Source organism: Colossoma macropomum, unplaced genomic scaffold (genome assembly GCF_904425465.1).
Source record: "Colossoma macropomum unplaced genomic scaffold, Colossoma_macropomum, whole genome shotgun sequence".
NCBI classification, from domain to species: domain Eukaryota; kingdom Metazoa; phylum Chordata; class Actinopteri; order Characiformes; family Serrasalmidae; genus Colossoma; species Colossoma macropomum.
The window spans coordinates 27,592,702-27,617,501 of NW_023494784.1; the positions used below are offsets into that span (position 1 = coordinate 27,592,702).

Genomic DNA, 24,800 nt, shown 5'->3' on the forward strand with positions numbered 1-24,800 from the left:
GCCTACTCATCGGAGAATAGGCTGTTATCTATTTAATAAAGGGCTGAAAATGTAGAAGAAACAAGCCTGACAACATTTAAGTCCAGTAAACACAAATCTATATTTATTTAATGCAATTTACAAAAGCAAAAGGTTTATTGGCTTTTAACCAGTTGCAACCTACTTACATTTTCACTTTCCACCAATAGTTCAGACCCTGAAAATGAGTGGACCCAAAACAAATACACTTTCCCCAATTGTGATGTACAGAAAGTGCTATCTGGCTCTAAGTTCTGCTGTGAATCTTCAAGGTTGACATTCTGGTGAGCACTGCTGGAACTGCTGCCATTGTCATCCAATAACAGGGTGGAGAGACATGATTGCCAAAGTACAAAAATTATAGTTGGCCTTTAAATAGTTCAAATACTTATTTTAATTTTGTAACTGATTACAGTTGTATAATACAATATCATTTTGACAGTGAACTTCAAAATGCACTACATGGACATTAAGAGCAGACACTTTCGGTAGCAACGGTTAAGTCACAATTGAGTACAGCATATGTTTCCACTGTTACCAGTTTCTGTTTTTTTACATGGCGAACAGGATGAGGAAAGCAACCATCAAACAGAAAAGCCCCATGGCTTCAGACAGAGCAAACCCCAGAATAGCATACGAGAAGAGCTGCTGCTTCAGAGACGGGTTCCTATGAAACGGACAGAATAGTCAGATTTATTACAATGTCCATAAATATAATAAAGCATAATGAACAGCTTGTCTACACTATACAAATACACTGCAAATGTCATTTGGTTTGGATGAAAAATTCACACGTCAGGTCCTAATCTCTTCTCTCTCACCTAGCATATCCAATGATAAGACTGCCGAACACTGTTCCGATTCCAGCACCAGATCCAGCCACTCCAACAGTGGCAGCTCCAGCTCCAATGAACTTGGCAGCAGTGTCGATGTCCCGGCTCACTGCGCTGGTCTGGAAGCCTCGCAGACACACCTGGGTGAGGGGAGACTGGGGCAGGAGAGCAGCAGTGGTCTACAGAGAGGTGAATAATTCATGAATATAATTGAATAATGAGATAAGAAAATAAGTGACTAATGCATTTTAAGGACCCATTCTGTTTTTAAAGCTCAATAATTACAAAAGTAGTATGCTGTCATTTATCATAGAACAGCAGGAACTGCACTGTATGTACTGAGGAATTTTGAGCAATATGGGATCTTCCTTCCAGGGGGTATTATAGTTGTCTGTTGAGCATCCCTGTACATGCAAACAAATTTCCCCAAATGTGTCTTTTTAGCAGCCACAAAAGCTTCCCAGAACTTCATGTCTTCTGATGACAGAGGTAATCACTGCTTATTAGAATATCAATATTATATGCCAGGTGTATGATTTTGTTTCAGCCTTGCAACACAACATAATGTAATAAAACTTGTTCATTACTACATCATGTGGCCATGTTTACAGTCCTTTGAGAAGCTAACTAAAAGAATCCACAAGAACTCAATTGTAGTAATGTACTGTAATTTCAAGGAGGACATCACTGTGAATTCAAGTCCTCAATAGATGTTCTTATGTTATTACAAATACTCAAATGTAATACCCTCTTTTAAAGCACCAAGTGTACTTCAGAGAAATCAAAGAAGCCCACATTTATAATTGTATTGATGCACTGACAGCACCCCTGGGTGAAAAAACATGAGAATCAATCTGACCCCAACTACTACTAAGCAAAGGGCACTGCTGAAGCTATTTACAGACCATGGCCCTTTTCTTATCGCTCTAGCCATCTTTGAAAACAAAGCACCATATACCTTTTTCATATGTATAACATCAGAACCAACAGCATGTCTGTGGCTAATTATTAATTGCCATAGAAAGCAAGTAGAACAATAGTTGCAACACTGTGGAAGTGTGAAAACTGCAGTCTGAATTATCAATACAAAAATATGAGAGTTGTTTAACAATGAGGCTTTAAACCAGAAATGCTTAATAGAGATGAATGTATCATTATTACACAGAACAGAGGAGCAACGCAATGTCAAAACTGCAAATTTACAGATTTATTTAAAAAAATAATTTGTCCATGAGGATCAGATAAGTCACCTAATGTGTCAACAATAAACAATGTGTTTTAAATCAACTGGCATACATCTAAGAAACTTATGCAGTGCAAATTACTGTTCTGATACTCCTATTTTAAGACTGTGTGACAGTGACAAGGGGGTATTGTGTTCAAGCTGTTAAGAAGGAGAAAAGCTGTCTTAACACTCACCTCTGTTTTGACCTCTGGCCTAGACAGTACAGCGGCAGACACTGGTCTGTACAAAGCCCGGGATCCAGAACGGACCTAAAACACATTTAATTGAATACCACTCAGGACACATTAAAGCAAAAGACACCCAAACACAATACAGTGATTTTGAAATAAATGATCTCTGTTCAGCAGAAAAAGTCTCTTGAAGGACACATGTGCAGGAATAAGGCAGGTTGAGGTCCAAAAGTTACACTTCAAAGTTCAGCACATGACCAAATGCAAGATGTACAGTTTACTTGATACTGGGCTTCTGAAATTATCTGAATGACTTCAATGCAAAAAAGCTACTGACCAAATGTGGTAAAATGCTTTCTTCAGCGATTTTGGGCTATAAGTTTCTCCTGGTCCAGCAAAAACACTTTAATAACCAATCTATCATCTAATTAGACCAATAAAGAGCAGCTAATGTGTGAGCTGCATTTTGTGGGTTAACAGCTGTAACGTTTGTTATTTCAGCCTTAAGGCAAGGTGAATATGACTAACTGCATAAACAAGCAGCAAGACGCAGAGACAGATGAGCCTAGATCTATGCAGGTAAGCTACAAGTCAGATAACCTACTAACTAACGCTAGATTATGACCTTAAAGTAACGGCTTATTTTGCTAACCTTCTAACCCAGAGGTTTGCAGCACAAATTGAATGAAACTGACACTGTAAAACCACGGACAGTTCCTACAAACTGACCCACGGCTGTCAAGCATTAGACAAGCGAATACATGAATGAATGAATGAATGAATTCCTTGCAGCGACTAGCTGGTTAGCTTCCAGCTCCAAGTTTAGCAGAAGGCCCCAAGAATATACCCTCAAATACACCAATTAGGGTGGTTAAAAACAGTTCAGATCAAGTTACTCACCAGGGCGGGTGTAGAGACGAATTTCGCGCAGGCATACATTATGGAGTTTGTTCTGTTTTAACCGGTTATTGCAAATTTAGAGCAGCAGCCGGGGACTGTCTGGAAAGACAAGACAAAACTAAGGTCAACTGCACAATTCACACATATTATCAGAAACTAATTCATTTAAACTATCAAAGAACGTCACTAACAACTATCGTAGTGACAATACTGACAAGACACTGCTGCAGCTGAAGGATGAAATGAGATTAATACGTGCTAAATCGCCGCTTTCCTATCACTTACCGCAGCCGGAGGTCGAAGCGGTTGGACACACTGCGCCTGCGCTGACTCTCAGCAATAAAGTCCCGGATGGGTATCTGACGTCAAGACAAGGTCGTTGCATTAAAACTTTATTGAAACAGGCCACAAACGCTTCTTCCTCTATAAAGACAGAGAAGTCCAGTTCAGTGTTCTGCACAACATATACATCACAAAACAGATGACAGAAAAACAATTTCAGCTGCACCTCCTGTGAAGTGGAATGAGTCAATATATCATATTTTTAACTGTTATTTTATCCCTACCTTTAGTTAGACTTTTCATTTATCTTTGCAGGGAAACTGAGTACAACATTTATTTTGAAGTTATGTGATGTAATGTGCTTCTTCTCATTTAAAGATCTGGATACTGAGTACACTGTACATTTTTTTAATTCAACGGGTCAATATTATACACAAAATTACAACACTACCCAAATCTGTTCACTTTTTAAGATGCACTTTTAAAATGAAAAACAAAGAAGGCCAAAGACTGTAAACATGTGTATTATGAACTACTTTTTGTTGTTTTTCTTGTTTTACACTATATATATATATATATATATATATATATATATATATATATATGTGTGTGTGTGTGTGTGTGTGTGTGTGTGTGTGTGTTTGTATGTATATGTGTATGTATGTATGTATGTACACCGATCAGGCATAACATTATGACAACCTCCTTGTTTCTATGCTAATTGTCCATATATCAGCTCCACTTACTATATAGGTGCTTCTGGAGTTTTTAAACACCTCAGTGTCACTGCTGGACTGAGAATAGTCCACCCACCAAAAATATCCAGCCAACAGTCCTGTGGGCAGTGTCCTGTGACCACTGATGAAGGACTAGAGGATGACCAACACAAACTGTGCAGCAACAGATGAGCTATCGTCTCTGACTTCACATCTACAAGGTGGACTGACAAGGTAGGAGTGTCTAATAGAGTGGACAGTGAGTGGTGTCCTGCTGCTGTGTCTGATCCACTCGTACCAGCACAACACGCACTAACACACCACCACCACATCAGTGTTACTGCAGTGCTGAGAATGATCCACCACCCAAATAGTACCTGCTCTGTGAGGGTCCATGGGGGTCCTGACCACTGAAGAACAGGGTGAAAGGGGGCTAACAAAGTATGCAGAGATACAGATAGACTACAGTCTGTAATTGTAGAACTACAAAGTGCACCTATATAGTAAGTGGAGCTGATAAAATGGACAGCAGGCGTAGAAACAAGGAGGTGGTCATAATGTTATGCCTGATCTATGTATATCAGTGTGATCATTTAACCGTTCTCAGCCATCACTTTTACACAAGCCCAGTATTAACTGTAATTATCATCCTCATTTGTTTTGCAAATTCATACTTCATTAAATTATATCAAGTGTGCTGGTGATGGAATTTAATAAATCTATGCAATAGCTTTCAGGTGAAACCTGGAGCTGAACTTGGTTCTTCAAACTTGTTTACGAGATACCAACTGCTTTCTAGGAAATAATAAATTTTTGTTACTGTATTTATGTATATTTGCATCTTTTTAATGATTTTTGGTGTTTTACAAGCAAAAACACATTCACTGCTGAGATGACTGGTTTTAACAAGGTACTTTTGCATAGTCCTGCTTGATTATGGGGCATTCTACCAAATTATCTACCAAAGGAATTATCGACAGAAGGTTACCCAAAGTATTACAAGGATCAAGGATTATGTTATGATTTATTTAAACCCTGTACATAGGTGGAGCCTTATTTTAGCCACACTCTTGCACTTATTTTAGAGCAGCAAGTGAGACTGCATTCCTGTCCTTCATGGCCACATGGTGAGCTTTTAGATCTCACTGTTTGGAAATAAATGTGTCCCAAAGTCTGAAAATCAGTGTGTAACATTAAAAACTGTCACTACCAAAACACATATTTTCTGCAATTGAGCCAATGTTTCCGTGTTTTAATGAAAAATACTATAATTTTAATTAACTGTTCAAAGCTGTGTTTGCTTGTCATTTCCTGGCTAGCGTTTTTGAGTTATGCTCAAAATTAGCCAAAATTGTCACTAATGAAAGGTACTACTGAAACATTTGGTAGTGTTATGATTGTTTTGCTTATGACAAAATGAAAAGTTTAGTCATTTATTTTAATAAAATAAACAGAATTAAGTCATGAGGTCACTCAAAGGCATGAGGTCATTTTAAAGGAATTTAGTTTGAACTCTGAATTTGAACCTGAATTTAAACTCTCTCTCTCTCTCTCTCCCTCTCTCTCTCTCTGTCTCTCTCTCTCTCTCTCTCTCTCTCTCTCTCTATATATATATATATATATTGATTTCCTTTCATTTTTCCTTTGATCACTAAACTTAACCCCTTCTCAGTTATACCTGAGTGGAAAAGAAACATCAAATCATTCTGCATTTCCCTTCTCACCATTTCATCTGTGAAGATGTGAATTCAGTGATGTGCTCCCACAGTGCTTTGTCTCTCTGTTTTATAGGTGCGCTCTTTCAGCACTATTTGTGTAGTTGAGGGTGATGAATGGCTTGCCAGTGCTATGGGCCATGCAAAGGTAAAGCTAATGAGTGCAGTGAGCCTCACTGAGCTCTGCTGGTGCCTACAGTGGTAGAATCCCCCTGATGCTTCCTCAGGTGTGTTCCTCTGTACAGGTGAACACAGCCAGGCATGGCATAGCCTTGCACCCTGCAGCAGGGTTACTCACACTAATACCCTAGGTCAGGGGAGCCCAGTCTTATCTGCAAAGGCCAGTGTGGCTGCAGGGTTTCAACTGAAACAAGGTTTCATGGTGATCTTGATCCATGATGCAAGGCTGACTTGGAATGATTTGATAGAATCGAACATGTTTGTTAGTTGTGGTTATTGTAGTGGATAGCTTGTGCGTTCCAGAACATAAAATAGGCTTATTAGACTATACATATTTAAAACCTATCTTGACAAACTTTATTTTTCACAGTCATCATCTTTATGCAACACATATTTGTTTCATTTCTTATAACAGGGATAAAATTCTAGTCTTTTAGTACTTCTTTGTAGAATGAACATACATGAACTTGCAGACAGACATGATCCTTGTGCTCCCTGACCACCAGAGGGGGTCAAAGAGTCTAATGTGCCCACTGTTCACCAAGGCTCTCTAAAGAGTGTGGGTCATGGGTTTTCCTTTCAATGAACAGGGTAGGCCTACTGGGTATCTTGCTGCCTATACATAGCAAACAGTGTTTCCAGTGTTTTCTACACATTTTGGTACTTTTTATGTTACCATAGGCTACATATGTTCACGTACTTATATATGTGGTGCCAGCTATCATAGTTATCTGCCTTGGTTCAGTCATGTTTCATTAAAAGGGTTGTTAGAGACCAAATCTACTCTGGAAAACCAGGAGCATCCAGTCTCTTTTTTCCCACTTTATATCTGCCAGCCTCCATTGTATTCTCTCTCTCTCTCTCTCTGTTTTTCTCTCTCTCTCTCTCTCTCTCTGCTGTTGAGCGAACATCTTGAGACACTGCATTTGCATGCGGCCCCCATCAAGCTGCATGCACTCAGACTGGTAATAAAAGGCATTGACCCCCTTAACCTTTATGAATTACAATTTGTGCCAGCACCACATCCTGTCAGAAGAGTGGGCACCTACTCTGTGTGTACGTGTGCATGCGAGACTGAAAGAGTGTAAGTGTGTGTGTGTGTCTGCGTGCTGTGCAGTTGTTAGTGAAAGAGGAAAAAGGTTTTTACAGGCTCTGCCCGACACCGCTGACAAGCCGTGAATAGGCGTTCTGCATTCTGACAGCACAGGCAGGAGAAAGCTACAGCAACACTGACGCCCCCCATATGCAGCATGAAATGCACACACACATAAACACACATAGAAATGTATGGGAATGCCTCATTAATTAACATGTAACACTCTTTATTTCCAGTTACTAATATTGTTACTGATTGATTCTTTCAGATATTAATACGTGGATATTACATTACATTATTTAAATTGCAATGCCAGAAATATCTTGTTAGGCTTGTTACCAGTTTTACCATTTCCTTCATAATGGGTAAGATTAGGCTTTGGATTGGCCAGCTGGGTTGCATTAGTGTGCATCAGTGCAACTTCTATAGAAAGCAGCCGGCTCTGCTCTCTGGCTGTTGGACATAATGGACATGTTCCTGCTTTGTTTGTGGGCATTCAGAGATTTAAAGGTCATTAGTATTCACAGCATTGATTTTGTGGGCCGATCTATAAGAGCACTGATCTGTGCTCTCTGCCAGAGAGAGAGCAAGACAGGAGAAATGCTGAGAATGCTGAGATGGGCAGAATTGTATAGTTCTCCCCCCACTTACAAAGAAGCGTCTATGAGAGCCGGTGGTATACAAACACTTCCAACTCTGAGAGGTATATGTGAATATTATTGAGTTTTTTATTGTGCAATATATAGCCTGCAAGATGGATGCAAATAAATGTAATAGTATGTGAAATCAGATATTTACTTGCCTATTTACTGAAGATGAAATCAGGTTTCACATTTCTCTGCACTTCTGTGAGTTACTAATGCAACACACAACTAATGTTAACGTGCAGTCAACGCAGGGACTGTTATAAGTTTTGTGCTTTTGTAGTGTTGTACTCAAGTCCAATCTCTGTCTTAAGAGTGTAAAATAACAGGCTCGATATCTCAACATCATTTTGACTCAGTCTAGCCACAGTCTTGGGGTCAGGTGGACTCAGAAATTGTTCGTGAGACTAGCCTTAAAGAGTGCAATGCCACCATCTGAGGTAACTGGAAAATTGATTGTTTTTCGTATCATTACTAAATAACAACAGTACCTTCAAACAAAATTAAACATTTCTTTCTCTACATGTTTAAATTAAATCTTTTACTGCTAGTTAAGGATGTAATTGATCATTTTCATGACGGCTTAACTGGGTGTTATTTGTTTGTTGATATTCATCCGCTATTATATTTAAACATCCTCTTGAAGGCAGATCAGAATTTTATTATTACCATGTTTTCACTGAATGTTAAAAATGGATGTAAGTTGACTTTAGGTGGTGATTCTGAATAGGTTTTAGAAAAGAAGTTACAATGTTACAATGTAAACTAACACTATAATGTAATAATAATTAATATTTTTGCCTATACATTATTTAATGATAAATTTTACCAAATGTATGATAGATTTGATGCAAAAAAGATAAGTTTAAGTGAAATCTTTAATGCAGAAAAACAGTGCTAACCTTATTTTGGACAAACAGACATTCTTACACAAGGTGAGTTTGTTCTGGACTACAAAATCTATTATGAAATATAATATTTGTCATCAATATACAATGTATAATGAATGATAATGAATTTACAATGAACTACAAATAAATTTCATTTTTTCCCCTTGAAAATATCTTAATCTGGTCTGTGTCTTGACTCTGTCTCGCTACTCCTGGTCTGTGCCCTGACTTGGACTCGACTACTACAAAGTCTCTGTCTTGACTCAGTCTGGCCTCTAGTGGTCTTGGCTACAGCACTATGCTTTTGCCACTTTGTGTGCTGGAGTATAATGGAAGATTATTAGTGCATTTTCTCACGTTTCTGCAGCCCTCTAGTGATCTGGCCTTTGTAAGTCAGAGAAAGAGAGGGAAAGCTGTAAAACTACACCAAAGTGCCAGTACACCCATGAGATACACAGTCCACCTGACGTATGTTTATGACAAAAGACTAAAAAAAAAGGCCAAAAGGTCATGTTCACATATTGCGCTTGGATGCACTCCACATAAATTTCACCATGAGATAAAATGAGCTGTAAAATGCTTTCTACATCTTCATCCACCAATACTGGCATAATTCCCAATAAGTAACGAACACAGCAGTCTGCAGCTCAGCTACAAATCCTCCTACTATCTGCTTGCACATTAATGTATTTATAGTTTTCCATAATGCAAAGTATTATAAATCACTGTGATCTACCTGTGTAAAGTGGGTTCTCTATATCATTCGTTCTCTATCTAAATGAGTCTTCCCGCCTCTGAGTCTATGTGGGGGGTGGAGGTGCGGCGGGAGCCTATTCTCATATATCGACATAAAACAGCCCCTCAGGAGCTATAAAATGTGTCTTTAACTGCAAAATAGAAATACTCAGGCATAATAATAGCAATATCACCAAGTGAATCATCTAGCCAATCGATGTGATAAATTCATTAAATTCCAGCCTGGATGGGTGAAAAGAGAAAATAGCCCAGAGGGTAGAGATGCCACCTGGCACATGTTTCTGTGTTGAAGCAACTGACATAATTTGCTGAGAAACTCACTGCCAACCATGTTTTCTCTATTAGGTGTGACTGGAATCAAATGGGCTGCAGAGTGAGAAATGAAAAGCAGACTTGATTCTTGTTAAAGATAAAAACTGCTGTCCACCTTTTTTTGTGTTGTTCTGTGCCTCTGCATCAGGCGTGCCAGTTTTGTGGCACTGGGTATGTGTGCACACATGTTTGCATGAGCCAGGAGGCAGCAGTGTATGGGCGCAGGAGCGCGGACGACAGAGGTAGCTGAGAGATGATTGTTTTACAGATGTGCGGCTCGTCTCTTGTCCCCAAGGTCAGCTGTTTTACGCTCTAAGTGCTTATAGCTGTTTAATCTGCACCAGTGCAGGCTTATTAAAATACACTTCAGTAATAGAAGATGTGTGACCTTTCTGTTCTTCATTGCAGGGCCGCGCGAACACAACAACGGCCAACACCTCAGGCATGCATACGCATAGACGCAGCCCTCCCCGCACACTCAGACGTGTGTTTTCAGGAGACATCTGGGAAGAAGGGGGAGACAGACAGGCAGGACGTGTAATAGGAATGTTCAGCAAAGCTGCACTGCACATGCTAGCATGCAGAATGTCTGTCTATCTCTGCATTACTGTGATGCCTCTCAAAGATGTGGGGGTATTCAAACAGAACACGCCTGATATGATTACACATATGGTGTGGAGTACACCCTCATCCTTTCCGAACCGCTATTCCCACCACTTAAACGGCAGCACGGCCTCACAGAGCGAAAGATCAGTCACTGTTGGCTCTGAGGGCTCGTTTGAAAGATCAGGTGTCATTAACATGGCTGTCTTGGTAATGACCCCGCCTGCCCCTCCTGATTTTAACTGCCTGACCACGTGTCATAGCGAGAGAGAGAAAGTGGGAGGGAGTGAGGGAGAAAGAGAGAGAAAGAGAGAGAGAGAGTGCTGCAGGCCCAGTGCTGTAGAATGTCAGTAGCAGATGCCCAACTCAGCGAGTTCCGGAATGCTCAATTAGTCGCCTTTATAGGCTCCATTAATACGCATTAATTTTCTCTCCCCAGATATGAGCCAAGCCAAATGCAGCCAGACTGCTCCGGGTGGCTCTGCAAGAAAAGAAAAACAAAAAAAAGCCAGCCCCTCCGAGCTGACACTTTATGAATAAACACGTGAGCAGTCTTAAAAAATCAAAAGCGACTAATTCAAAACAATTGAAATGTCTCGCAGAAAATAACCCTGCAAATGAATCTGTGGAGCAGACCTATTTGTTGACAGTGTTGTTCCAAACCATCAACAGAGTGGTGGTGGGGGTGTGGGGGCCCTTATAACGCACTAATGAAACCAATCAGAATGACCTAGACTAGAGACCGGTAAAAAGTCATTTAGCTACCACTAGTCCAAGTGCTATTATCCTGAAAATGAAGTGAGTGTTGACTTTGACAGGCTCATAAACAAATTATGAGGAACACAGGCCTTCTATAAAGGCTGACCCCAAGGGCACAGTGCCTGGGAGACAGCACACACACAACACACACACGGAATTAAACATCCTAGTGGGGAAAATCTATGAAACGGACATGGACTGAACAAGCGAAGAAGATCTTACAGCCATTTAGACTTTAATTTGATGTCATGAAGTGAAGAGAAAAGAACTAGTACTTCTACAACATAAACTTGCATTCATGCACAGTGGCCCAGACGCAGACACGGGCACGCACGCACAATCAACCCAAAGTGCTACGTGGAAAGGTGCAGGCCTGTCTTGTCAAAGCACCTCCGTGTAAAATGGGGCCCGTGGCAGCAGTTGCTACGGAAACCTGCTTGATCTGGCCCCATTCCTCCCACACTCTAAGCCAATCTGGCGTGCCTCAGTCTGAATCCATCATGGAGCTTTATGAGTCTGTCACACGCACATCCCCCTGTACTGGGTACGAGTGCGAGCTAATGCACAGTGAACTAATGCAGACTGTGGGTCCTCCACTGCACACGCATCAGCTGAGCTCCATCCCCTTAATCTGTCATGGTGTCAGGACCTGCAGCGCTGGTGACCCCTCACGACCCCTGTGCGTGAGAAGGCCTGGCGACGCTTTGCTGTTCGCCGCGGTAGGCCTCACCGGCTAAAAGCCTCGTGATCGGCCACCAGCAGAGAAATCCCTCTCTCTGTGATCGACTACCTGTTCTGCGGGTCACTCACGCACATTCAGGAATGGTCAAACTAATTCTAAACAAATGGACCTGGTCTGGATTGTGTCAGTGTCAGCGTTCAGGCCTTTCATGGGCTCATGCGAGTGCCCAATAAAAGTCTTTATTTCAGGCTGTTGGGGCAGATTTATGTAATGAGCAATTAAAAATGTGGGGGGTCGGAAACCATTGGGAGGTCAAAACGAAGAAAGAGGCAAAGATATTACACAGATTTAAAGAAAACCCTGAGCACAGCAATAATGACATAAACTATGAAACTGTGGCAAATTAATGAGGTGATTCAGAGATGATTCTGAACAACAAGAAGCATTTCACAGGCACGCTATGTTCGCTGCTGGTAAAAAATGGAAAAAAAGGTGAGGATACATTTTTTCTGTTTTAAATTAAAACCAGGAGGGAGCATTTAAGCAATAATATGATATAAATGAATCCAATCTCAATGTAGGAAAAAGGTGATTTTTACAATAAAAGTCAAATTAGAAGTAATGTCTTCATTTCGCAGAAGCGCAGTAGGCCTGTTATTAATCATACAGTAAATAGAACCTGCCTGCTGTTTCCAAGCCTGTACAAGAGCGAAAAAATTAAACACCAATCAAAGTCCATTTCTATCATCATAATTCCTGATAGTAAGTCTCACCTTTCCCCACGTAGCATTTAGCCCTATAACAAATCTCACACTTTATTGACTGTCTCAATTTGTTGCCTTTCATATTTCATATTTATGGGCCGCCTCGACACAATCCTGTTTTTTAAATAGGTAACCGCGCCATTTCTGATATGCAGCATAATTTATTAGACATGGAAATATGGGAGTGCTGGCCTGAGACGCGGCCTAATTGATGGCAGCAGAGAAAGAGAGAGTGAGAGAGAGAGAGAGAGAGAGAGAGAGAGAGTGAGAGAGAGATTCTGCAGTGGCTGCTTGCTCAAAATAATCTCCTCAGTGCTCTTCCTCTCTCTACATCCATCCAAATTTACTGTGCTGACCAGTGCCTATCCTTTCTACGCTCTCCCATCATGGCGAGCCACTAATCCAGCTTTGGTTTTCGGAAACCAAAAAAGCCATCAAGAATGTAATTAGCTTCCAATAAAAGTGGTCGTCAGATTGGCTCAGCATTTTTAGTGCACTGCCAGTGCCACAGACATGCTTTATGTAGGCACGGAGAGCTGTGAGTTATGGTACGTCAGGTTTCCATGCATTCTAATTGAATGGAGGCTGCTTAATAGGTGGGCAGATTCAGCCGCTCGTGCGCTGTTCCCCCGGGCGCCATTTCAGTGCCAGCACTCCGAGCCGCCATTAAACGACAAAATGGGGCGATTCCAGAGAAAACAATAATAAAACAGACTTCTGTGACCGAGGCAGAGTCTGAATCCCGTGCAGGCTGTGATGGCACAGGGGTTAAAGTGCCTGCTACGAGTCTAGAGCTAGCTGATAGTATTCAAACCAAGGCCAATGTTCCTGAAAGCTTATACAGAAGTGGGAGGAGAAAGGAGTAGCCTAAAACCATAGTCAACGAAGAATGTTACACATACTATGTAGTATGGTAGGAAGCAGTTTTGTACGCAGCCTAGGAGGTTCGTAGTTCACTACCAGGGACAAAAACTCTAGTGCAGAGCTGTATACATTATTAATTAATTAATCAATCAATTAATTTAAAATGTGAATGACCACAACAGAACTAAGTAAAGAATATTTTCTTCACAATTATTTAAGTATAACAAAATTATTATTACCATTTTAAAAAATACCAAGAAAGGTACAAATCAAATAAAATTCCAGGGGCCATATTACAGAATATTCTTAAGTCTGAGATCATTTTTTTTCTGCTTTGTTGTTATGGCAACTTCAGTTAAGACTGAATTTAGGACAGAAGCTATTACAGAAGAACAGTTCTTAAGTCTATAATCTTATCTTGTTTCCAGATAAGAAAATGGTATTACAGAAATGTCCTAAGTTGCCAAAATATCCTAAATATTTTCTCAACTTTAAGACAACCCCAGAGCTGTCTTAACTTCTGTTTTAATTGTCTGTTTCTATTGTTTTATGCAGTGATAGGCAGCACAGTTAACTATAACCAGCATAATGATGCTACATTTATCTACATTGAAAACGGTGCTTTGACTTGTGAGGTTTTTTTTTAACAGTGTTTTTAAGAAGTCAGATGCTGCACACACAATCTCCACCGTCCCCTCTTATTACCTTCGGGTGTTAATGTTGGATAAAACTCGTTAGATACAACATTACAGTGATGGTGATGAATAATGAGGAGACTGAGCGGGTATCTATTTATTAGGATTTGGGAAACGGAAACTGAAACTGGAGAGCAGCAAAGCTCTGGAAAAACAGCACGAAGCGCTGCCACAATATTCTTAACTTTAAGTTTGATGCGCTTTAGTTTTTTTTACCCTTTTTTACATCAGTAACGGTAGCTAACATTAGCTGTCTGGCCAACTAACTTGATTACGTGTTTACGTTTCAACTGTGCGCATATGGTCGGTTGCTAGGTAACAGACACAACAGTTGATTGTCGACTTCAATTGAGAAGGTTAAGATTTCCTAACCTGAGATAAGGTGCTGTAAGATAAGATTCTTAAATTAAGATAAGATTTGTTTCTGTAATACGAATTTGTGAAAAATCTTATACCTGTCAGATCTTAAGTTAAGACAAAAAGATAGGAAGTTTCTGTAATACGGCCCCAGGACTTTTAAGTTACTGTTTTTGGCTTGAACCTGCAGCAGACCAAACTTATAGAACAGACCAAAGGCAAATTAATTATGGCAAACCTTAATATTCAAACTAATATATTATTAATCTAATCTACCCTTACCATAATAATTGGATATGAACTGGGCTAGCCCCGACCAAGTAAGACATAAAGTCATATTCTTCATTTAAACACACAGCAGTGTTGATGAGAAATAAAAGCCTTCTTCTTGGAAGAGTAAGGTCAGCTCTTAGAATACAAATATCTGACACTGAAAAGAAGTCATTCCCCAAGAAGGTTATTTTAACCATGCAGTCTCTTTTTTATTATGACTTTTACAAATTTTTAGAAGCTATAAGAAGCATGACTGGGGAACCACAGTGTCAGACTGATGAAACTGTTTTTTTACCCCACTAGTTTTTCCTAAACTTTTTACTGCTTCACTGTCTTCATTCTTCAAAAATATTTTTCCAATAATTTCTGTTTTTGTTCAGGATAAACATAATACATGACCTGCAACTGTAGCATTTGAAAAAAAGAACATCATTTTCAGAAAATCTGGTTATTGTAGTCAAGAAGCACTCATTCAATTTTAACTGGACATCATGCTGCCAAATATAAACTAGCATGTGTCTATGTCTGTGAATATAATGTATTTGCTTTTAAGTGAGCGTGTTTTTTTGTTTCTGTGTCTGTGTTGACCCTGTATTTAGGAGTGCATGTGCATGCAAACGTTTGAAAATGTCAGTGTGCGAGAGTGTGAGCATGTGTGTATGCACCATGCAGAGAAGCAAGCAGATGGTAGAGTACAGCTCTCGTGTGAGTACAAAACTGTTTTCCACTGATACACTAGGATGCCACTGAGGGATTCCTCATCGGCATTTTCCCCCTTTTTTTTAACTGTAAATGTCCGTGTACTGTGTACGTAAAGAACTGCAGAAATGTACATTTAGATGTAATCTGATCTTTGACAGATTGGTACTGAGAAGAGGAAAAGGAGCATTCATTACATAGTTTTTTCCCCTCATTTTTAGCCCACCGTGATGAGCTAAGCTGTAACATCCTCTAATTCCAGCAGATAGAATGACATTTTTTCAATTTGGACCCAGCAAGTACAGCCATGATGAATGGCTGAATGGTCCATTTCCTTACACTTTTTCTTGCTAACCTCTCCTGACAGCTTATATATTGCCTACCTGGTAATTTGCTCGACAATAATTGTTAAGCAGAGACTTGCCTTTTAACGGGGGTTCCTCCACCACCCTCTGTAGGTGAGAAATTGCAATTACAGACGTGAGGAGGCCCAGCGTGACTGACCAGCAGCATCTGCCACAGCCATTCCCCAAACCCTCCAGTCGCCATTAATGGAAAATCAGCATCAAACGAATATCCCAACACATTTCCTCCAATAAAACTTTAATTAAAAGATATGAAGGCATTTTATTGATTAACGGTGCCGGTGATTAAAGTGTACGTCTGGCATTTATTCCTTGGCCCACGGTTTTGTTCCCCCTCAGTGTTGGCTAATTGTTGAGGGTGTGTTTATTGATAAGGCTGCTGGATGAGTGCAGATAGCACTGATGGAGCGATCGTATTGCACACAGCACTGGGTTTGAGCAGGACCAGCTGGAGGGGCTCACTCCAGAGAGCCCATGCATTTCACAGCTACCCCTGATGAACACACAACACCGTCGTTAATACACAAACTAACATTTCTACAACCTCTCCTAACAGCTCTCGGGTTTTTATGACTCATTACAGTGCCAGGGTTCTCAGATCAACACTTGAAGTGTAGCCTAACCGATGCTGCTCATTTAGGTTGTAATCCTTCATACTTTGTGCTCAATATTGGCTTTAACCATTAATTAAAAGGATTATTAACTTTTAGGTTGCAGCAGGATTCTGCCTTCTAATGTTGGTGTCAGAGTGCTAAAAACAGCCAGAGTGCGGAGAAAACAAGGTAATTCAGCCATAATCAGCAGAGGTGCTATGGTGAAGCTTCTGGGAGGCCCCTCTCCTGGGCTGAAGACCCTGTAGGATGGTACAAATACCTAGCAAGGATTGGCCTGCGCTAAATTAGAATTCACAGTGGGCTGACATCTCGTTACTACAGCCTCTACAGGCAATCAGCGAAAGGGGGAAGGCAAAATGATGTGTGCAAGGCTACCAATATGAGCCCTGTTCGCAAGGAGGAAAAGGAAAGAGCAAGGTGTTATGTCAATGATAAACCAGTAATTAGAACACGGCCCAATCAACTCTCTGAAACAAGGACATCCGACCTTTCACCCAGCAAAGCAGCAGGTCAAAGTCAGAGGTCTGATGGGAAGCTCCTGGTTTGGGATTATTTAGGAAGACGGGAGGGAGAAGGAGGAGAAATCCTGTTTCTGCCCAGCAGAGTAAAAGAAGCAAGCTGAAGACAGCACACTGATAAATGTTCCGCTCAATGTTGTGCACATGTTCAGGGCAGGAGAGGACACTGGAGTTCACTCACCTGTTCTCACTCATCCTGTCATCAATCTGTCAGCAATTTGCCACACTGTCTCTCCACCTCCCTTCTCTTCCTCAGTTTATCTCCTAACAGAGGAATATGCAATCACCCCACAGTGATCTTTTCACACAATGCAGGTTATGGTTACAGTTTAAAGCAAACAAGGGATACTCATAAGACTCCACTTCAAAATACATATGTGTGCCATGGATCTGTCCTGTTAACGTTTCAGATTCAATATTAAACGAGCCGTCTTGTACATTCTTCTTGTAATTTATTTTATTTTTTTCCCTGAGGTCCACTTATCTCGTTTGTGTGAGTTTATGTACCAAAACATTCATAAATCGTTTTTACATGGCCATTTCCAAACCCCTCTTTATCTCTTTACAGGTTGTTAAACTGGCTGTTTTTATACTTTGAGACTGATATATGTAAATAAACTCTGCTCTGATTGGCTGCTATGCAGTATGCCTGATTCCAAAACATGTTTTTGTGTTCTGAAGTGTGGTGTAAAATGTTCCTCATATCTATATGAACAGATGTAGGATGAATAGGTGGATAAACACTAGTGAGAAAAAGGCTTAGGCACCTGCGAAAATGATATTTAAAAAGCTGTTTATCTGGGCAGGAAAAACACTAATAATAGAATAAATACAAAATTAATACAAAATTTAGTGATCTTATGTATGTTAATGAGTTTGCTTAATCATTCCAAAACTTCAAAAAAAGCTCAGCATTATTTGTAGTTGTCTTTCAACATCTGGTTTGGAGTTGGAGGCGTTGAGGAAAAGTCTGGATTTAAACTAGCTCACAAGATATCGAATACTACTGAAGACATTCTTGTTTCTTTTTTCTTTGTGAATATATTTTTGTTTCCTTTTAACTGTATTTATGTTAACAGTCATTTATTCTAATATTACATTGTGTTTGTACTGCCCCAATTAAACAATTTGGTTGGGTGCCTTTTGCACAGTACTATATGTAAATGTGTTATCTTCTGTGACATCACAAAAAACAAATCAATTACAAGTTTTTGCAGCTCAATTTTTATATATGGTCAGTGCGGGCTGGAAAGTGAATGGTATGTTTTAAAACTTTAACAATATTTACATGCTACATCAAAGATAAATATAGTAAAAATATACATTTAAATACCGTACCATGTCACTACCGAAACACATGATGTGAGAAGGATTTGTACTGGCTAGTGTTTTTGAGTTCTGCTTAAACTAAAATTGTCAGTACTAAAACATTCACTACTGAAACATTTGGTAAAGAGTAGTGTTGTGATTGTTTTGGTAGCAACAAAATGTAATGTTCAGTCATTTATTTGAATAAAATAAACATAATTAAGGTACAGATTCACTTATTATTTTAGTCTAAAGTCCAAGTCAGTTAAAAGTGTAAAATGTGTAACAAACAAAACAACAAAAAATAAAATTAAACAAATAAATAAAAATATTTGTCCATGATATGGGCCCCTTAAATGTTTAACTCTATGGGTCATATCCAAATTTATCTTAAGCTTATAGTCTAAAAACAGTGTATAGTGTTAATTCACCATTGGCACAGCAATTTAGTGAAAGACTCGTCTTAATCTATGACTGGGAAAGCCGTGCTGAGTCTAATACCAAAAAGGTATGAGGTGCACATTTTCTGGCTCCTGTTAGAGAGAACTGTGTACAGAACCATTGCAGATCCACACCACTGCTGCTGGTGCTGCCGTGTTATCCAGTGTGCGGCTTCATTTAGACCTGCTAATTAGTTCATTAGCTGGTGGTTAAGAGTGATATGAACGGCTCATCAATCTTCTCATCACTAAAAATAAACACCCGGCATCAGCACAGCATGAATTATTAAAGCCTGCGATGGTGTAGGGCAGTGAGAGAACTGACGAGAGGCTGATCAGAAGGAGCTGTTGCCTAGGGATTCTCTTTCTCTCTCTCTCTCTCTCTCTCTCTCTCTCTCTCTCTCTCCCTCTCTCTCTCTCTCTCTCTCGCTCGCTCTCTCCCTCTCTCTCTACCCCTCCTCTTCTTTCCTCTAGCCCTTGCCAAACTTTATTTATTTTACACACAGATGGTTCAATCAGCTGTAAGTTAGTAAAGCAAATTAATTGTTTTGGTTCTTGGCAGTGTGTTGTCTGATACAGTATGGACGTATGTGGGCATATGTTATGGCAGGCCCACTCTGAAGCTGTGCAGTCTGCTCTGCCATTCTGAGTAGAGAACTATTATACCGCTAAAGAACTGTGCCTCCTCTTGCTGCATTCTGACTCCATATGTTAACTAGAGTTTATTCTTATCCATTAAATATAGATATAATCAATGCTTAAGACTTTATCACAATGTACTGAAGGCTTGTGTAAAAAGAATGTATAAAAAGAGTCACATATACAAAATGTGTAGGGTGAACTCAGCAAAAGTGGAAGACGTTTTAGTACATACACCAGAAGTACAAATTATGACAACAACCAGTGAAAACAAATCATGAGTTTATAATTGTAAGGTTCTATCTGCATTCAGTGCGGTTTTGAAATATTGAGGAACAAAAACTTACACATTTAAAATGAAAATGAAAATGAAATGATTAACTATATGTACATAATTCAGTTTTGACAAAAATATCAGATAGAATTTTACAATTCTAAGCCCACAAAATGCTGAATAACCAGCACCCTTGTGGTAATTGTTATTATATTCTTATATGATTGGCTAATCACTCACAGAGCAATGCAGCGTGAAGTTTATTCATGCCACTTTACCTGATGCCCACTTTTGCTGAATTCACCCTATTATGTGTCTATAAAATGTAACACTTGTAAATATGTTTTTATCTAGGAGTGAAGTTTAGACTATGAGACAGCAGCCTTACATTCTTCAAGCACCTCTGAAACTGCAGAGCCTCAGTCCTGTTCTTTAATACTCATAGGTTCTTCAAGAAGCGCAGTGAATTTCCTTAAAACAGAACAGGATATGCAGAGAGAGGGGAGGGAGAGAGAGAGAGAGAGAGAGAGAGATTAGGTTAAAAATAGTTAGCATATGGCAGAATATGATTGAGCTTCCAGGGCTCTGAAAATTCACTCTAATTATTCAACAGTCTCCCTCTGTCATGCAGCCCTATTCGTTCCTGCTCTGGCAAACGCGAGTCACTCCCACTATTATACATAATTCGGCTGCTTAATTGGCACGGATCGTGTGAAAAGTGGGCTAGAGAAAATCCTCAGAGACTAATGGGGCCACATATAAGTGCCTCCATCAGAACAGCAGTCCCTTAGGTGAGGGAAGTCAGCAAATATTTCATCTGCTGGACTATCAGAGTGCCTCACCTCTGAAACCCGACTCACTCTCTCCCACTGAAATGTACGTGTGCAGGGTGTGCGTGTAGACTTCTGCTGTCAGTTGTATTTATAGCAGGAGTGGGAAGATGACGGATGTTAATGCCAGTGAAATTATGCAGTGCTCTGTTGTTGCCATAACGATACGCTGGACTTGAGCAGAGAGGTTAACTAAACTAGTCATTTAAGTTATAAGTGGGCCAGTGGCATACTTAACAAGCAGATGCGAGCTCTTCTCACAGCTACAAAACACAACTTAGTGGTCAGAGGAAATCAAGGCGCATTGTTTATGTATATATGAACATAGATTGTACTTGTGGTCCCTAAAGACACATAATTCTTAGCCTGAATCTGGAGCTATCAAAAGGTGCTCTCAAAAGCTGTACAGCACGTTTCTCTCTAACCTTGGGTTCGCAGAGAGAGTCATTAAACAGAGAAAAACTCTAACCTTGACCAGAGAGAGAGTCTGTCATATATCTATGGACCTGCAGAAGCACATACAGCACTTTATCTCAGCCTAAAAACAGGATACCTTTCACACAGAGAGAAAGGGAGAGAAGGAGAGAGGGAGAGAGAGGGAGAGAGGGAGAGAGAGAGTGAGAGGGAGAGAGAGAGAGAATCAGAGAGGAAGAGAGCGCGATCTCTTTGTTAATCCGAAGGAAAGATAAGACCTTGTACAGTTTTATAATGTAATGATTATATCCCATTCCACAAAGAAGGGCAAAAGGTCACACAGCAATAACATAAAAGGTTCAGGCTCCATCAATACACATTGCAGCTACAATAGGAATCAATTTTTGACATTTCACCCTGAGCAAGAGAGGGTTCACTGACCTAGGCGATCAAATTTACAGCAATGTCACATACTGTTGGTGGAATGGGTGTGCTGTTGAAAGTTTTAGTGGAAGAAGTTGGAGATGGTGACGGGAGTGAGGATTTAATGCACCCTGGAGTGCTAGTCCTATCACACACATCACAGCTGCAGGATATGATTCTGATAGTGGTTCTCACTGGCCAGTTACGCAACCCCCAACCCCCCATACAATCACGCACCCACTCATAGACTTACACACATACAAAACATATATACATCCATGCATACATTCATACAGTGCTGTGGAAAAATAAGTTTATCCTAATGAGCACATTAGAATAACATAAACAAAGAAACAAACAAAAAATTACATTTTGACTGTTCGAGTGTTTTAGCTTAACCACTTTCAAAGCTCTCCTTAAAGGAAACACAGTATTTACAGTTACCTTCCAATACAGTAAATGAGGTGTTCTGCTGATGGAATTTAACATGCAATGGCTGGAGTGTACTAAGACATCAGGAACCAAACCTCTGTTCCTCTAACTGTATTTATCTAACGAAGATATTAATAACTTAAAAAAATTGTATGTTTTATTTGTATTTAATCTAATGTAGGGGTGCCCAAACAAGTACAATGTTTGTGGTGGTCTGATGGCCAAAAAGACAAAACACAAAAAGAACGTAGGTTTCATAATAAGTGTTTGCTAATGTGTTAATGTGGTTTTTCAAAATGTATGTAACATTAGCCTTTAGCATTTGTTTTTTGTTTTTGTTTTTAAAATGTGTGAAAAACACAATTTAATAAGTGTTAATAATGAGTGAGGGTGTAGTGTTAGTGTAACTTTCAGGCTAAATGAAACATCCTGTGTGCAACACTTTGGGCAACATGTGATCGAATGTTATACTGTGTTTTTACTAGTTTCAAACAATTTTCTTGACTGTCTTTGGTAAAGTTCCTTTATATCAAGTTGTAGCTGAGATGATAACAAGAAGCACATACATGATTAGATGTGAGAGTTTAGGACATGTGGTCTTAGGTAAACAATAAATAAATCTATAGTCAAATAGATCATTAAGAGGAAACTACAGTACTGTGCAAAATTAGTTTATTTCCAGTCAAAGCAGCTATTACATGTATGTCATAAATTTTTCAGGAGACATTTCTGACAGTCAAAGAGGAGTTTAGAAAATTAATAACTGTCCAAGACCTGGAAGACCATCAAAACTGTCACCATCAGATAGACTGAGTTTAAAGCTTTCATCTTCAAGAGAGAGGAGAAAATCAAGCTCCACTCTTGCTTCAGAACTGAAACCTTCACAGGTGTTTCTATCTATCCTTCAACTGTGAGATGACAGCTCAACACTATGAGTCTGAAAGGATGTACAGCTGTCAAGAAATTGTTACTGAGAAGTTAGTCAAAAAGGTGGAAGCTGCTGGTGTTCTCAGCACAATGGCTTGGCCACCCCAGTGTCCAGACCTTAACATCACTGAATGTTTTTGGGATCAGTTTTGGAAAAACGCAACCAACTTCTAAGACTGAACTCTGGAGGTGTGGAAAAATATTTCTGCAGATTTCTTTAAAAAACTAAAAGCAAGTCGCTCAAAAACCACACAAGTAATAAAGACAAAGGATGGACAGACTGAACTGTGGAAAATTATATTTAGTTGTTGAGGCTAAATACTTTTTTCTCTGCTTTTTTCCTTAAAAATGAATAGCTTGTATTTAATGGTTGTTTTGACTGGAAAAAAACTGAAGAATGAAGAGTGATCTCTGATTTTTGCACAGTACTACATATCAAAGCTATATATAAACAAAAAAAACTAAACATCCTACAAAACACCCTCCAACAGCTACTGTGACCAAGCAGAAACTTACAGCACAGCAATAAGTTTTTCAACATGATCCTCTAACACAGTAGGCCTAAGCCTAAAAGTGTGGCAGGAGTGTTTCGGTCTCTGTGGGTGATTGTGGAAGTGTGTGAACATGAGGTACTAAGGTTGAGGATTGCCTGTAAGCAGCCTTCATCACTGCTGCTGCTGTTCCGAGCAGAGGGAGAGGGAGAAGGATCACTGTCGCTACATCAGCTCTAAATTACAGAGCTTCTGCTGATCACACCGCCGCTGGAGCAATCGGCTGATCAAACACTTAGATCAGAGTGGGATTATGGGTAAGCCGCAGACATGACCAGCCTCTGATCCACTATAAACACACACTGCAAAATCACAAGTACACGTTCAGACGCATGCCCCAGGCCTATATCCCAACACACACTTCATAAGCACACACTCACACCTACAGCCACAAATCACCACACTCATCGCACAAACACGCAAACTCAAAACCTCGGGCTAAGTCCCCCACGCCTCCACACGTGCAGAGCAGAAACCCTGACACATTGATCTCTTCTGTTGAGGCGAGCTAGCATTGATTGTAAGAGTGCTGGGTGGAGGGAGGCTGGGAGTCCACAAGTGCTTAGGAGGAGAAAAAAGAAAAGGCATAACAAGATATTCAAGAAAAGACTCTGCTTTTTAAAAGGTTTCGTTAAAGGCATCAATGCATGATTGTGATGCTGACTTTTTTGTTTCTTGACTAGTTCCTCACAACACAGCTGTACCAAGAATAATATTTGAAGAATTCTGAGAGCTGTTGTAGTGGTTGCCTCAAACAGATAACCACATGGGTTATAGATGGAAACACAGTCATGGCTTTATCAAATAAATACATTAAATGGCAGATACTGAGGCTCTGAGCTTCATACCACTGCATTGGAGCTGGGTACTTGTTTCAGTATCGATACCAATACTGATACCTGGATATCATGTTCCTTTTTCAGTGCTTGCTTCTAATTTACACCCTGAAAGTAGGTGTGCCTTAAACCAGAAATAAGTGTGAGTTGCAGAAAGTGGGTATATTTACTGACCAGAACAGATTACAGACTAATCAAGAAATTATCACATATGGAATGTGTTTTAGATAAAGATGGTGCGATATCAGTTTTTCTTTTCCAATACCAATAGATATACCGAAACTTGTATTGGTGGATCCCAATACGGACACACACACACACTTACATATACATACATATATATATATATATATATATATATATATATATATATATATATATATATATATATATACATATATGTGTGTGTGTGTGTGAATATGTAAGTCAATGGAACCAGATAGGTATATTATTATAAGTATAGTAATATTATTTATAAGTATTTTTTGGCCTTTTCTTTTGGTCCATTCTTCATGAAATTTGCTTCATGATATATATATATATATATATATATATATATATATATATATATTAAACCAACTACACTTTTAAATGAGCCATTTTTATTAGCTGATAATTGATAAGATCACCTACTTAGGTACTGAAATTTGATATTGAATGGCACATAATCTTTTGATACGCTGTATTAAAGTAGTATTGAAGTAGCCTCAGTGAGCTAAACGGCTAGACACACGTGTCACTAATGGCCCCAAAAGAAACCAACAAATTTAATCTA

General features: G+C 39.6%; 1 protein-coding gene across 3 annotated transcripts; it reads right to left on the reverse strand.

The window, feature by feature from the left end:
* Positions 1-81: 81 nt before the first annotated feature.
* Positions 82-3,582, reverse strand: atp5mc3a (ATP synthase membrane subunit c locus 3a). 3 transcript variants are annotated; one of them, XM_036566724.1, is made up of 5 exons: positions 3,453-3,582; positions 3,168-3,266; positions 2,271-2,345; positions 840-1,030; positions 82-685 (listed from the first exon to the last, which is right to left on the reverse strand). In XM_036566724.1, the coding sequence occupies exons 2-5, from the start codon at positions 3,204-3,206 to the stop codon at positions 571-573; spliced, it is 420 nt and encodes a 139-aa protein (XP_036422617.1). In that variant the 5' UTR covers positions 3,207-3,266; positions 3,453-3,582; the 3' UTR covers positions 82-570. The 3 variants fall into 3 exon arrangements, with proteins under 3 accessions (XP_036422617.1, XP_036422625.1, XP_036422633.1); XM_036566732.1 differs by having other exon boundaries at positions 3,168-3,262; positions 3,453-3,499; XM_036566740.1 differs by lacking the exon at positions 3,453-3,582 and adding an exon at positions 3,383-3,446.
* Positions 3,583-24,800: the final 21,218 nt, after the last annotated feature.